The following is a 16,424-nucleotide window of genomic DNA, read 5'->3' as shown; positions in this document are numbered from 1 at the left end:
CTTGCTTGGTCTGAACCTAGTTTTGTACAGTGTAATAATCACATTTTTATCTATTATTCCTAGAAGTTTCCTGTGCATAGAGATGAATCAACTTGAATGCGTAAGATCTTTAGTAGTTGGGAATGGAATGAGCAGCATACAAGCAGTCCACGTGAGACTGTTGTGTAGCAATTGGTTGAGTTAGCATATTTTTAATAGGATAGCTGGACTGTTATTAGGCTGTGCAAGAGGAGGAAAATATCTCCTCAGGAGAGGAAACTACAGCCTTCCCATTGGTGGATTTTTCAATACAGCATTTTATGTGTTGGGTTTTTTTTCTTTCTGCTATGGCTACAGTAGTGATCAGGTGTGGAGCTAATGACATCCATTCTTACTCCTGCTCATTCAGAACAGTGCTACATGCCTTACTTTCCCAAGCACTGTGGTAGCCACTGGATATGGTAAGGAATCAGCAGCTCTTCAACAGTGATTTGCACCCCATTTCTTTAACTAATGTAATGGTTAAGTAAACCATTACATGTAGACTTGCTTTCCTGGCTGTATTACCCTATAGGACCCAGGTAACCTTGACAATAGATGGCGATGGCTGGCATCCATTAATCACTCCTTTAACGTGGTTACAGTTTTGAAGGATGGGGAAGGCTCTCAGAGATCTCAGGAATGTGTGAGGGAGCAGAGAAGAGGTGGTGATTGAGAGTACAGTCTTTGAAGAAGCAGGATACTGGTTGGAGCTGTTTAGTTCAGCTATAACTTCAATAGCTTAATCCCACCATCACTTAAATTCTTGCTGCAAGCTGACCTACTAATCCTGTGTTTGAAGGCACAGTCTTCTATCACCTGCACTTACCTGCTAAATTTCTGATCAATTAAGTTTAATTTATAGCCATATTTACATGGAATAGATCTGGAGAAGTGCTTGCTGTGAGTTACAGAGCATCAAGGTTAAAGGCATCCAAACCCTTCATTTTGTCCCTGTGCACAGGGGACGTTCTTTCCAGTTGCTCATCATAACCAAAAATACTGTTCTCGAATAGGATAACCAAGAAAAAACACTAAGAAAGAGAACTAGCTGTGTGTTAGTTCTGATTCTCTAAACAATAAAACCCCAGCCTAATAGTAGATATTAACAGTAATTCCACCCATCATTCCCCCCCCCCCCCCCATACTCTCAGATGTTCTGGACTCCTTTTTTTTTTATACTGTGCTTCATTCCTTCATGCCAGAACATCCATCTGATCCTTCACATCTCTTGGAAACCTCCCTCCCAACCCCAGTGCAGCCGGGTCTCACCGCACAGCTCAGGAGCCCAGATCTTCCACCGTGGCTGAAGCTGCTGACAGGCTGTTCACCTTTACCACAGCACTTGGTTCAACACACAGCACAGCCATGCCATGCAGACAGGGGAAGACGCTTTAGGAGGCAGGTGAGTTTAGAAAACAAGAAAGAAAAGCAAGTATATTTCATTAAATCCCTAATTTTCAACATAACCCTGTGTGCAGCATTCCTATATGTGCAGTATGACTCTGGGAACCCTGTGCTCCATCCTATCAAACAATAGTTTACTTCCTAATGGGAAATGATGCTTGACTTTGTTTTCCTTTGTTTGTCCTGTCAAATATTAAAGATAAACTGCAGGCATAAAACTGAAGGCAAGTCTGCTTCAGAGTACGTGTCCATCACGAGGGGAACAGCAAAGATTAGGTCCCTATGTGACCTAGAAAAAGCTAATAGGGGACAAGTGCAAAAGCCAAAGCAAGGAGTAATTATATTAACTATTTTGCACATGAGAATGCTGTAGCAGCAAAAAAATAGTAACATACCAAGTACAGTATTTAGATTCTAGATCCATGAGTCTCCCGCTTCCTTTCTCCAGCACAGACACACCAATATTTTTCTCTGCCGCTCCAATACCAGAAGCATTTTGCAGTGTGGTCTTGTGGAGAATCGTAAGGCTTCTGGACAAACAAGTTGTCAAAGCCAACAGTGTTTGCGGGGGGTTGATATGAAATGTTGGAGCAAGCCCAGAGGAGGGCCACGAGGATGATCGGGGGACTGGAGCACCTCCCGTATGAAGATAGGCTGAGGAAGTTAGGGCTGTTCAGCCTGGAGAAGAGAAGGCTGCGTGGGGACCTCATAGCAGCCTTCCAGTACCTGAAGGGGGCCTATAGGGATGCTGGGGATGAACCTTTCATTAGGGACTGTAGTGACAGGACAAGGGGTAACGGGTTCAAACTTATAACAGGGGAAGTTCAGGTTAGATGTAAGGAAAAGAAGTTCTCTACTGTGAAGGTGGTGAGGCACTAGAATGGGTTGCCCAAAGAAGCTGCAGTTGTCTCATCCCTGGCAGTGTTCAAGGCCATTTTGGATGGAGCTTTGAGCAACCTGGCCTGGTGGAAGGCATCCCATGGCAGGGGGCTTGAAACTAGATGATCAGGTCCTTTCCAACACAAAACATTCTATGATTCTGTTTCAAGGACAGAGATAAAAGCTGAGATAGACCAGAAGACATCACTAACTTAAAGGAATGGTTCTGTATTAAATCAGAGCTGGTTTACTACATACCTCAAATAATTAAACCAGCCAATTCTCAGAAAAATTCTTTAAACTCAACTATTCAATCTTCTCAGTACAAGGGGTTAGAGCAACTAAAAAGCAAAACATCACTGATTAGTTTCGGTAGTGGACAAACTTGTCTTACAAAATACAGCTGTGTATTTTTCTCTGCAGTGGGTAATGCTTTTTCTTTTCCAATAGCAAAATCACAGTTCAAAATGTTACTAAGCTTTCACTAGTGTAATCTGGGTCTCAAAAGCATAAAGATTGAAGTACCAGCCAAGCTTTTACCAGATTATTATGGACTTGAAAAGATTATAGTTGCTTTGTTGCATCTTTTAGTAAATGCTAGACAAGAGAAGGAAAATTTTCTTCCCAAGTACAGAGCAGGTATTCCTTTATTCAGTACTAGTGCTGAGATTTAGTAAATATCATCTGAAAAACCATCTTCTCCTTACACTTTTGTTTACTGTTACATATTTTATGTCATTTTCTATTAATTTACACCCCTATTTTCTGATATGTTTTCATACTCATTATTTTGAAACTATAGAAGTAGCATCTTTTCCTGCTATTATGCTGGTTGCACTTAACAATAAATGCAACTCTTTCCTTTCAATTTCTAAACTGTATTCTTTGCCTTGCTGTCTGATTTCCTGTGTTGTATGGTGCAGAGCAGTCATGCTACAAGAAAGTGAGAGTCACAGACAGACATCTGATGATACACACCTTTGCAAACCACCACTGGCAACTTAAGCCTTTTAGGACATTATTTTTCTACTTCATAGTGCTGTTTTCATTTCCCAGGTACTTCAGAAACCAAGTATCAAGCACCCTCGGGGAAAAAAGTAAAAAACAGTAAGAATCAGACTGGTTTGGGATGGAATGGACCTTAAAACTCATCCAGTTTCAACCCCCTGCCATGGGCCGGGACACCTCCCACTAGACCAGGTTGATCAAAGCCCTGTCCAACCTGGCCTTGAACACTTCCAGGGACACAGTTCACACACTCTGGTAAGGAACATTTTGCCTAAATGTTCCCTGCTAAATTTATTTAGACAAGAAAGCCAGCAGACCAGAGTGGAAGAGCGAGAAGTGGACAATACACTTCTGTCTATAGCGCTTGACTGGTAGCAGGGCTGCATCTCACTTCTGTCACAGTCCAGGATGTGCAGGTCTCACCTCATTATGGGGCCTGCATATGCAAGAGCATTCCAGGTCTTCCAGTTTGCATGTAGCTGGTGAAATTTAGGGAAGGAATGCTGCTCTGCCCAAGCTTTCATAACAGCCAAAAAATGAAACAAGAGTAAATTTTAAACCAATAAATACCAATTAAACAAAATATTTGCAGTTTGTCAAAACCAATGAATTCTTCCCATTGAGAAAGCAGTGTGTGATGCTTTAAGTCTAGGATGCTGCAGCTTCTGAGATAGCATGATTTGGACAATCATAGCTATTACTTCCTTGGTTGTATTCTACAATGATACAAGTAATATCGATGCAGACGGAAACAGATTCATATGACAAATAAAACAGGACAAAAAAATTACCAAAGAATAAGGCATTTCAGTTCAAACTAAATCTTTATTCATATGGAAAATACTACTTTTCTTTTTGCAAATGATGCTAATAAATAAAAATACTCAGAAAGAACTTTGCTTAGTTAAATGAAGTGACTAGTTACAGCCACACAAAGCTTTTAATTCCCATTAAAACCACGCCAACAATCATGCAGACTGGCTACAAGAAAGCAATATAAACTATATTTTATTTTGTGCAATCTTATCATACAGTCTTAATGCTACTTTCTTCTAAACCATTTCACAAAGATTGAAATGCAGTGTCAAAACAAATATTAAGGGACATATTCTACACTTAATCCACAACGGAGCTGGGTACAGCTTAAACCCATAAATGTATAAGAAGTTAAGCATCTAAATAAGGTAAAAGAAAGCAGACCCCATTCTGAAAATTCAGACATGTTTATAAACAGAAGGAAAGCTCACACCCATGAGTTCTCAACAGACAAATACATTATTAAAGGATAACAATAAATTATATTAAATTTTATAACACTCATCCTTAGAATGGTTATTTCTGAGGAAATCTCACTTAAAAAGCACATGAAAATGTTCAGCACTAGGAGCTAAACTAACTTTACATATCTCGATTTCCCACTTGGATGCAATTTTGTTTTATAACAGGCTTCAGCTTTGTGATCATATTCTTTATCATATCAATTTAAAAATAAACTGAAAAATGCTGCTGTGCATAAAACACATCATCAAGGTGAGAAACAGGCACTTAACAGTATAATGTGCAAGGCAAAACCTTTACTGGTCACAGTATAAATAGTTTCTTCAGGAGGGAAATTAAAAGTTCTCAGCCCATCTTTGAAAGCAAAATATTGAGGGCTGTTAGCAGATTTTTTCCTGTTCTTTTATGTCAGCACCAAGAACCAAACTAAATACTAATTTATGCCTTAGAGGGTATTCCATAAACTATAAAATGCAGCATACTTTACCCAAGAATACCAATTCCTTCCTATAATTAACTTCAGCATACGTACTTGCCAACGGCAACTACAGAGTTCACTCACAGACTAAATGATGCGAGATAAATGCTACACCTTGCTCCTCTATTAGTATTTTTTCTAATATATAATGCCAATTTTAGAAATATATTTGCCAGTTACAAGATCCTGGTTTGCAGCACAGAACACTGATGTTCCTTTACATAAACTTAAGAACAGTGTTTTTTAACATCCTATTAATACCAGAAAAAGAAACAAAAACAAAACCATTTTGCTACCGTTTCCCTCCAGGCACATCTCAACAGGAATCTCCAAAAAAAAAAAAAATAGCTATGCAGGAACTGCAAGGTGGAAAATTAGACATGAATTTGAAGGGAGAGGAGAAAGAGAGCCAAGAAAGGAATAATGTGGTAGAAACAGAAACAAGGGACAAGCTCAGAAGAAAATTGCATGCATCCCTTTTCGTCGGTGTAAGCTTCTTGCAAAAACACATGTAACAAGACATCCATTATATAAAGGTATAGGCTTTCCTGAAAAATGCTGATTTTCTCTGAAATGCTAACCTGATCTTCCGACCGTACTGGCCCTGTTGCTAGGCAGTCAACAAGTCTTCAGTTCTGTTACACCAGTTTAACAATCAGGAGAGGAAAGGCCTGTTGATCATTTCTTATGAAACTTTTGGTTTAATTATTTTCATAAATGTTAAAGTAGTATTTATATAGGATATAAACAAAATGGAAACCAACTTTGGATCTGGCATCAGCCTCACTGCTAACGAGAGACAATATGCTAGAAAGAGGCACTTTTAGTATTCTTATATACATTTCAAACCTCAAGTTTAACACTTCTCCTTCTTTTACCAAAAAAAAAAAATAAAGTATCAGTAGCTAACAAGACAGAGCTTTATAAACGCTTCGGAAGTTGTGTGCATGCACATAGTAGTAATGGCTCAGTTACTCAGTTACCCTGAAAACACCAGAGTATAATTCAGTCACTGCTTATGGGGCAGGGCAGGAAGGAACAGCACAGCAGAAAGTTGTTTGTAGCACAAGGACTAGCTACAGTAAAAACGAAAACATAAACCCTCCATAAGAAGCAACTTATCCCTAGATTAGGGACTACAGATACTGAATATCGATATCTTATACTCTATGCTCACTGCTGCTTTCCAAATTTTCAATCGTTTTTGGCATAACATGCATCTTAAAAGCTAAACAGCTTAGCTTTGTCAAACAATGTTCAATATCAAAACAAAAACACCGAAACAGACCTCTGGAAGACCCCATTTGACCTGCCTATTGGTGAAGATCCTGTGATGGAAGGAATAACATTAGAATAGTATTGTCCCATTTCATACACAGTATAGCACATTGTGACAGTTGAGCATCTCGTGTGCACAAGCTGAAGCATATGCTGAGGCCGAAGATTTGGAAAACAGTCTACTATACAGTCTTAAGTATAAGCATTCCCCCTGCAAGTGACAGATCAGTATTCTTAGTTAAAAATGGACAGCATCAAAACTAAAATTTTGAGTGGCCCTCAAGCACCACAAAAACCCCAAGACCTCAAGCCAGTAGAAGCTCCTACATAAGGCAGTCAAATTTACAACCAGTGTATACATTCACTAAGGAATAACATTTATGGTTTTTTTTTTGGTAAAACCAACAATCCAACATACTGCAGAGTCTGAATGTGAAATATAGGCACAAAATAGATTCTCTACTTTTCTTCAGTGTGGAAAACATAGCTATTTAACAATGTATTAAGAAAATTTACTATCAGGTGAGCAAAAATTTGTAACAATCTGAGTAAAATAAAGTACTGTATAAAGGTGCAATATTGAGCAGATTTGATTTTGGTTTAAACATACAAGTAAATCATGGAACCCTTCTCTTCTTATCTATAAAGTATGTCATACTATCAGTATCATTCTAGTTCTTCCCAATTGTCTGTAAGGTTACCTTTGCTTTGACGTCTAATACTAACCAGCTTGCCAGCTGATTTGATACTCCACCTAGAACTGTTTCCTGAGCTGGCCAGGTTGGTGTATTTTGTGGAGCCTTTGGTTTCATCTTCCCAGCCTGACCAGGCTGTATAGTCACTTAAAGCAGTTGCTGCATCACTGGTAGAGTCAGCAGTGGTAATCTGTGGTGGTTCCCATCCCTCAATCTCATCTGGTTTCCGAGATGGGACATTCTGCTTTATCACCAAACTGTCCCAAAAACCTGGCTTCTTTTCAGACTTCATCTCTTCCTTTAACTTTAGGTTTGTTCTAGAAAGTAACAATGATGAGGTGATTAATGCCTTCATTTAACAATGCATGTAATAGTTATTAATAAACATTTGATTGATTTATTATGTTTTATAGTAAGGAATGCTAATCACACAGCTTATGACAGCACATTCATTACTGTCAACTTCAGGGAAAACTTCATGCAAGCCTAAACACAGTAGAATCTTACAGTGATAAATCATAAGTGGCCCGAGTATGGCTGTAAAGAACTTATTCCCCACCACCACAGGGTGAATTGCAAAGACCTGCCTTTGGAAATGTATGAAGCATTTTAGCATGCATTAAAACAATTTAGGACTTTAACCAAAAAAAACCTAATCCCAAAACAAAGCCAGAGGTAGGACAGTAGAAGGAATATGAAAATGTTTTGTCTACCACCAGCTTTAACAATCACTCACTGTGTTTCTCAGTTTCATACACCTGTTATCACCTTGCCAGTCCAACCTTATACCCTAAAATAGCTGACGTATACAGTATTAAGACTTTAAAGATACCAGCATTTTTTTTCATAATGATTTGCACTGTATTTTGAAAACAGCTGTTTCATATTTCTGGTAAGAACTCCCAAAATTCTCCTTCCAAAACCAAGAAAAAACAATCTTCGCTGCAATTTATCTCCCAAAGAGACATTTGAAAGGCTACTTATATTATTACATTTCTTATCCCATTAATAACCTTCAATCTGAACTATTTCTTATCCCATTAGGAACCTTCAATCTGAATTATTTCATATCTGCAGCATGAAGTATTTAAAATACAGAAGGTAAAATGTTTACCCATAAGTTGATATGCAGGGTTGTGTAGGTAATCAAATAATGGACCACAGAGAAAGGCTGAATACCAGTGGTGAAACACACAACCTTCAGGGTTCAATGAGCTAAACAGCAAATTGAAAGCATTATCTGCTGATAAATATCTCAGCCACAAATAAACCATTACTGTAGTATTTTAAATATTTCTATTAAAAGAGCTTTACCCATTAAAGCTTGCTGCTATCATATTTAAACAGAAGCAACTGAACCAATACCTTTAAAATTATTTCTCCTTTACTGAATTTTGAATTTAGGATTATTCAGAATTTCCATCTTACTAAAACCAGTCAGACTCTAAATGCTTTTCTCATATCGTGAGTAGCACACATGAAAAGTTGTATTTTTCTTTAAAAGAAAAGTCCTGGTATATAGTTACAGGAAAATACCCCCAACCTTAAAATACAGGCAGTTTTCATAGTAATGCTAAAACAGCTTTCCATATTTGTGGTACCTCTGTTTTCATACTTCTGCTCTATTCATTGGGTTACTTTATTCTTACATTCAGCATCAATTGCAAAAGACCCTTAAAGCAACCTAGCATCTTAGTAATGCTCATAGCATTGTGCAGGCAAAGTAGCTGGCAACTTCTGGGAAGTTTTATTGAACAGGTTCAAATGAAAATGGAAATGTATGTATTTACATTCTAATTTGTTTATACGTATCTACACACACAGCTGCATGCGGATGTATACACTTGCACTCTCAAATACCTAGATTTCAAAGTAAATTGGGAACAAAATATATCACAGCAAGTCTTATCAAAGCTAATATTTGGCTGAACAGCAATATTGATAGGTGACACATTTTTTTTCCTGTTTGTAACCAACGTAATTAGGTAGCACATGTAGGTAAAGCCTACCTATACTTGTAACAGCAAAACATTCTGTCTTGGGGAGAGGTTTGTGCTGTAGCAGAACTGTTCCAAAGTAAACACCTCAGTTCCAACAGGGAACATGTGCACATCCTGGTATAGCTACTCCACTTAAGCTTTTTAGGTGTAGGCAAGACCTCAAAATAAGGAGTAAAGCATGTAAAAATAGGGATTTGTAAACTCACCAGAATTAATCCTTAAAAAGAAATGCGGAGGTTATGACCCTTTTACTCAGAAACCTTTACTCCTTTTCTACAGTAAGAGATTATTATGCAGCTAAATTCCCTTTTCTTCCTGACAGACCTAAAAACATTATCAACAATATCCATCCTTTCTTAATACAGCATGCCTGACTCATTGTAAGCTTAACAGACACGTAATTTTGAAATGCACATAAATCCTGCTCTGCGATTTAACTTCCAGGACTTGAGCACTACTTGCTCTCACAGTGTCTATCTTAACTATTTTGCACAGATATTTCCTATTCCAGTTTCTGTATTTTAATAGCAGAGACACCGATTGTTTTTACTTACCCTTTGGATTTTGGAGACTTGCATCCTGCTAGCAATTGCTGTTCATCATCTTTATTGAACATAGACGTCACTTCCTTCCAACCCCGGAAACTTGCACCTTGAACCTACAGAGAGAAGTAAACACCCTCATGAATGTGAATTACAGTTACAAGCACAGAGCAGGGCTACCCTTGCTGATTCTAGTTGGCTGACAGGCCACCTGTAGGTGGCCCTACCTCTGCTGGGCTATGCTGCTAGGGACACAGTGGCTCTATACAGCTTGCAGAGGTTGGCCAAAGAACAGGCTGGGTTAACGGCAGCAAGAGCTCTTTCCTGCTGAGCAGAGTAAAACCTTGCTGGTTTGCAGAGGCTCGCTAGTGATGTCAGTGAGGACAGCTGGGCTCCTGGATGCTATTCTGCAGGCACAAGCTGCTGGCTCCATTTTAGTATATGACTGCAAGGAAGTGAACCTAGGCAGCTTAGGAAACAGGCTAAGGAGCTGCACTAGACAAATAAAACAAACAGTGCTAGAAAGGGCCACAACAGACAGGGCTGAATTATGAAACTTTTAAGATTGAACCTGCTTTTTACTCAACACTCCTATTTTCAACTCACCAAAACTACATCTTCTGGCCTTGCAAGCAAAAACCCCAAGAGCACTGGCTCACCAATAACATGTAACACTTGGCACAGGTGCGCTACAGTGTGTAAATTTGTCTAAATACAGTGTGTTAATTGTCTAAATTTACTGCAACCACTAAACATGTAGCATAAATTACCTTTTCAATTTTGTTAGAGGTTTGATTTGCTCTCCCCACAGTGGAAAGAATAGGTGTTGGGGTTTTTATTCACACAGCACACTTAGGGACTCTAATAGAAATGCATGCATGCATGCTGAACACATGAATATGAAAGTTGCTGTTCTATCAAGCAGGGTCTAGTAAGAATGGCAGCATGACAGTCTGTCAGTGGTACTTGATTACATTACAAAATACAACAATATCTTATGAAGTATAATAAATAATCCAAACAAAATTGTAGTTGCCAGCACGAGGGAAGGCTCATTCATCACCTATTATTATGCTTCATTCTTTTTGAAGAACTTATTGGTGCATATTGTATCAATTTGACATTTACATTTTAATTTATTACAGTTTATAAATGGTACACCACACAAACGTGTGAAATATCACCTGCAAATTGAGCACAAACACCCAACAGGAATATAGTGTTACTGCTAACCCCTCACTCTTCAGAAACCCACAACCTCTACCACAGGAGTAAACCAGCACCCTTGTTATCACGTTAGTCATGAGTATTTCCATCTCTTGTTCTCCTGTTTCACTATGTCCTGTACCTTCACTTCTCACCCACCTTTCCTACTCACACCTGAACCACCTCGGCTGATCTGACTCCGAAGAAATAGCAGGTCCATTTTAGGATTAGGAGGAGGGTCTGACACAGACTCGGTTTCACTTTGGTTAGATACAAACATGTATCCATCTTTTGGCAAAGCTCTGCAGAACTCTGAAGATGGAAGGCTGAGCAAGCTGAGAATAATTTCCAGCTCTTGTTCACCGGATACTGACAGACTAGGTACATGAGAGCTAGGTTCACCACAACCCAGGCCTATCTTGACTGCTCTGCTCACCTCCTCCTAAACTCATGCCTAATCTTACCGTAACCCACAGCATTCCTCATGGCTTCACAAGAAAAGCAACAGTTTCTATATATATTTTTTTCACTATGAGAATAAAGTGAGTGCAGATTATAATAAGCAAACCCTTACGTTTAATTTAATGTTTATTTTTTATTAAGTTAAGAATATGTAAGCAGTGAACTTCAACTTGGTGTCCCTGTGGCAGACTCACCATACCCATCTCACAGAAGACTGGTACTGTCAACGACATAGAACAGAACTCCACGAGTTGCTTGTGATACCTTGCTATACAAAATTCTTGTGCTTAAACTACCAGCCCCTTCAGGCAGTACTCAAATTTAATGCTTCTGTGGTGTAAATAATGGTCTAAACCCTCAATCAAGGCCTAATCCCATTATCTGGTTTTGTTGTTTGGTTAAATTCTGTAACAAGTCTAACGTGAGGATTTGTAACTCCAATTTGGCTTTGCTTCACTGCAAGGCACTTCATCCACAACAAACTTTCAGAAACAGGAAGAATGTCCAAGAAGTTACCTGCAGAAATCATCTGTTTAAAGAAAGAAAGAAAGAAAAAACAAAGAAGAAACTCTAGAAAGCACTTAGCTTTTCATCTGTTAAAAAACACTTCATATTCTGTTCTCTTACTGAAACTCTATTTCAGGCCTTTTGGGAAGGAACATTTGCTACTGTAGGCAAACCTGCAGTTAAAAGCAGCACATAATTCTTACTGCTTAAATCATTTAGGCCTTTAAACTGGAAAAAGGCCCAAATATACCTCAATGATCTAATTTATACCTAAGCATGTCTTTCTTCACTAATGATGTTTCATCAAGCCACTGACACATAATAAATCTGCAGATGAAAACCAAACCAAAACAAATAGCCAGCAACAACAACAAAAACCCAACCAAACAAACAAAAAGGCCCCTAACAACAAATAAACACCTTGTTACTGTTTTTCAGACAGCAACTTGTTACAGAGAACTCGTTTATTTTAAATTATATGTGCCTTTATAGAACAGCATTGATGTAAGACTATTTGGAGAGAAGCATTCATGCATACACTTAGTGTAGAAAAAGACTCAGTGTAAAAAAAATATACCTACCCATACACTTCCTTTTAATCTAGAACCTCATGCATACTTCACTGATACAACTCCAACATCTGCTGCAGTGTTTCGGACACCCAAGCAATCCTCCAGCCAGAAAAACAAACAAACCCCATCAAAACCATCTCATAATAAAATCCTGTTAATATCTTGCCACAAGCTTTCCATATTTTTAACTTCAGATATTTTTAGTTTTTAAGCCTGATGTTGACTAACAGATATCTTTAAGAACAATTATTAGAGGAGTTCTATTCAGCACCAGGCAGATAGTATGTGCAGGTCTCCAGATAAAATTGACAAGCTCTGCACTCTTTCTCCCTGCACGTAAATCAATATAGCATCATAGAATCATAGAATAGTTAGGGTTGGAAAGGACCTCCAGATCATCTAGTTCCAACCCCCCTGCCATGGGCGGGGACACCTCACACTAAACCATGTCACCCAAGGCTTCATCCAACCTGGCCTTGAACACTGCCAGGGATGGAGCACTCACAACCTCCCTGGGCAACCCATTCCAGTGCCTCACCACCCTAACAGGAAAGAATTTCCTCCTTATATCCAATCTAAACGTCCCCTGTTTAAGTGTTAACCCATTACCCCTTGTCCTGTCACTACAGTCCCTGACGAGGAGTCCCTCCCCAGCATCCCTATAGGCCCCCTTCAGATACTGGAAGGCTGCTATTAGGTCCCCATGCAGCCGTCTCTTCTCCAGGCTGAACAGCCCCAACTTCCTCAGCCTGTCTTCATACGGGAGGTGCCCCAGTCCCCTGATCATCCTCGTGGCCCTCCTCTGGACTTGTTCCAGCAGTTCCATGTCCTTTTTAAATATGTATGTTCCTATTGTACTATTCCTTATTTCCATAAGTAGGCCCACAATGGATCCATGGCATTCGGTACGTATATACAAGGGTAATAACCACGTAGCAGATTCTAACTGGTATATTCTTCTCTCAACTAGTCCTTAAGGGAAATGTATGCTAAACCTTTAAGACATACTTCCACTGTGTATTTATTTGGGGTTTCCAAACCAAGCACTGCCAGGTTCATCCACATAAGAGCATCAATGTCTAAGCAGACCATATTTTGCTAATATCTGATAAACCTCATTGCATAAAGCCTATTGCATATTAAATGTACTAGTCTGAAAGAAACCCCATAAATGCAAGAGTAAAACCAGGACCTCTGCCTACCACACCAGCACGGCTCTTCTGAAGCATCTTTTCACTCAACTGAAAAGGAGAGAACAACTCACTCTTGATAGTCTTCCCAGTGGTACAATACTTAAGAATATAAACCGTCAACAAAAGAGGAGGTCAAATATTTATTTCACACTTCCATAAGCTTTTTTCTAACTACTGTTTACAGCAACAATCTTTGCGACTACAGCTGTCACATAACTTTGTCATGCACTAAAAAAAAAACAAATCTCTCAAAACAGTCTGCTGTATTTCTGTATCTCCTTTCAGTGTCCCTGAAAGACTTTTAGCCTTCTGACAAGCACAACCACCACCAATGCAGCTGGAACAGCTACAAACGTATCTGCTGGGAGGTACAGGTCAGGAACGAGATTTTCAAGTCACCATTCTCTAAAACCATCATTTTGACATGCAGCAGCTGCATAGCCAGAAACTGCTGGGAACCATCACAAAAAAGGATTAAGTGAATTCAGACAGCAGATCCATAAATAGATACCCTCTGTTTAGAGGGATGCACCCTCCAATACCTCAAAACAATGATTCTTGATGTTAGGGAAAGAGGACCTAGAGACTAGCCAAGCTGCGCTCTTCCTTGAGCAGCATCTCGCGCTGCCACAGCCAAAAATAGACTGCCAGAGCAGACGGGCCAGTGCCTTGATTCAGAGAATTTCTTACATTCTTACAGAGCACATGGAGAAACACCCAGACCCCAGACCAATTAGCTTACTTGAAATGGATGTCCAAGAAAGGTCAGTAAGTAAAGAAGAGATGATGTTTTGGTAAGCTGACTACTCACCACACTGGAGATTTATTTTATGTAAAGAGATTGGAAAGTTATGGAAAGTATGAAAATACAGTACTGGTATGGTGTAAAGCATCAAGCCACTTGCTAAAGTTCTGTATTTCATTTTTATGATGGAACTGTTTACACAAAAGTACTACTCCTAAGTTTATATACATAACTGACTAGCTTGTATCCTCAAACCTTTAAAGTGTTTTTCCATGTGGCAGTGGAAGAAGAAATAATTCAACATCCAAAGTTCACAGACCCACAGAGTCTTTACAGCTGGAAGGACCTCCGGAGACCATACTGCTCAACCATACTGCCCAAAGCAGGGTCAGCTTGAGCAGATTGCCAAGGATCACATACAGCCAGGTTTTGAGTGTCTCTACAGCTGGAGAATCCACAACCTCTCTGGCCAACCTGTTCCAGGGCTTCGCTGCCCTCATGGTGAAAACATTTTTTGATGTTTAAGTGATAATTCTTCTATCTCAGTTTGCACCCAAGAAAAGAGCACTATTAAGAAGGACTAGATTTGTTATATCAGATGTTAGAAAGTCAAAACATTTAGAGGACCAGGTTGAATGCTGCAATCTACAATTTTTCCAAAATGCCAATGAGAAACAAGGCAGAAACTTCTCAAAATGCCATTTCAGTATTCCGTGATGTAGGGTTACACACTGGTTTCATACCAGTTTGCGAGAGCATAGAGTATGCCCATCAGAACAGCCATTAATAAGGTCTCTCCCATACCTTCCATTTCAGATTGTGAAAATCCACACTGCACAATGCCATGTTGCAATCACCTAAAAGGATCAGCAGAAGTGAAACCGCACGCACATATATTAATCCATCAACTTACAGACTACTGAAAAACCATCATCATCGTCTGTACCAACAGGCACCTAAAAAGCTCAAGCCTAGAGCATAGATTCTTACCCTTCAGTAGAGGAAATTCCAGTTTATGAAGTACTCTTTCTCCACCATGAGAAAGCTGCCATTTAATTAGCGTATCTTCTGATGCTGGGAGTACAAGTAGTCACTTCTAGAACATCATGTAAATGATGCAGTCTGTATCCCTAGTCTGCTGTTTCTCCCCCTCGCTACCCATCCCTCTGCTTTGCCAGTTCTTCAGTATTTGTGCCCATCTGTCAGGCAGATTCCCAGAGAGAAGTCTCACAAGGTGACAGATCTGGTTTTGCTGCTGAAAAAGGTCAATCCAGTCCATCACCTGCTCACATTAATACTGCCTTCCTTACCCTACCGTTTTGTACTTCTGTGATGATGTGAAAAGAAAGTCTAACTCGCTAAGCCAGCAAAAATTTAACACATTCATTTTTGCATTCTTTTGGGTTTGCGATAAGAATCAGCTCATAAAAGATGTCAGAGTCAGTCACCAAAGAATGTGGAAGTGAGGGGCAATAGTACCTTTTTGTAGCAACAACTACTGTGCCAGCTCAAGCACCCTCTGGAAGTTGCAGCCATCTATTCACTTTCTTCCATACATGTCTTAGTACATACAGTATGGCTTCCCCTAGAGTTTCACTCTGTAAGCTCAAGCTTTATAGTAAGACTTCTCTGCATTTTTTACCTGTATTAAAGTGAATCAACAGTACGTAAATTATATATATGTTGACTACAGTTTTTCTTTCTTTAGCTAAAACAGGGAACAAAGTGTCTATTGACATTTTACTTTATATATATACATATACATTTTACTTTATAAACTACCCCAGAAAGGGACAGCTCCTCTTAAATTGGAAGTCTCCTACAGAACTGAAACGTATTATTACCAAAAATTACTTTAGATGTACCATTTTTCACCACATCAACAAATTCCAATACTTTATAGGACATTCAGCTTCCTATACTAGGCAAACAAGCAATGAAAGTCAAAGAGTCTACTGGCAAACAGTAAAGCGTCACTAAGAAGACTTTTCAGGTAATTTTACTGTCAAATGTACATAGTTCATTATTAGAGCTCTATTGGGGGCAAGAAGGTTCATGGAAAATTAGGTTAAAATGCAATGAACAAGGAATACTAACAGTTGAGTGTAAACTAAAGCAGATCAGTCCTAAAAGCAAATTTTTAAAGCACATTGCAC

The 16,424-nt window shown here is 39.1% G+C and overlaps 1 protein-coding gene across 2 annotated transcripts in view; it reads right to left on the bottom strand.

The window, feature by feature from the left end:
* Positions 1–4,117: 4,117 nt before the first annotated feature.
* TDRP (testis development related protein) overlaps positions 4,118–16,424 on the bottom strand; it is a 29,387-nt gene continuing 17,080 nt past the window's right edge. For both annotated transcript variants that reach the window (XM_065681546.1, XM_065681547.1), the window contains 2 exons: positions 9,596–9,699; positions 4,118–7,358 (listed from right to left, as the gene is read on the bottom strand). In XM_065681546.1, coding sequence (XP_065537618.1) covers positions 7,013–7,358; positions 9,596–9,699 — 450 coding nt within the window. In that variant the 3' untranslated portion in view covers positions 4,118–7,012. The remainder of the gene's footprint in view (positions 7,359–9,595; positions 9,700–16,424) is intronic.

This window comes from Lathamus discolor, chromosome 5, assembly GCF_037157495.1.
Source record: "Lathamus discolor isolate bLatDis1 chromosome 5, bLatDis1.hap1, whole genome shotgun sequence".
Lineage (NCBI taxonomy): Eukaryota > Metazoa > Chordata > Aves > Psittaciformes > Psittacidae > Lathamus > Lathamus discolor.
This window is presented reverse-complemented; position numbering and strand designations above follow the sequence as displayed.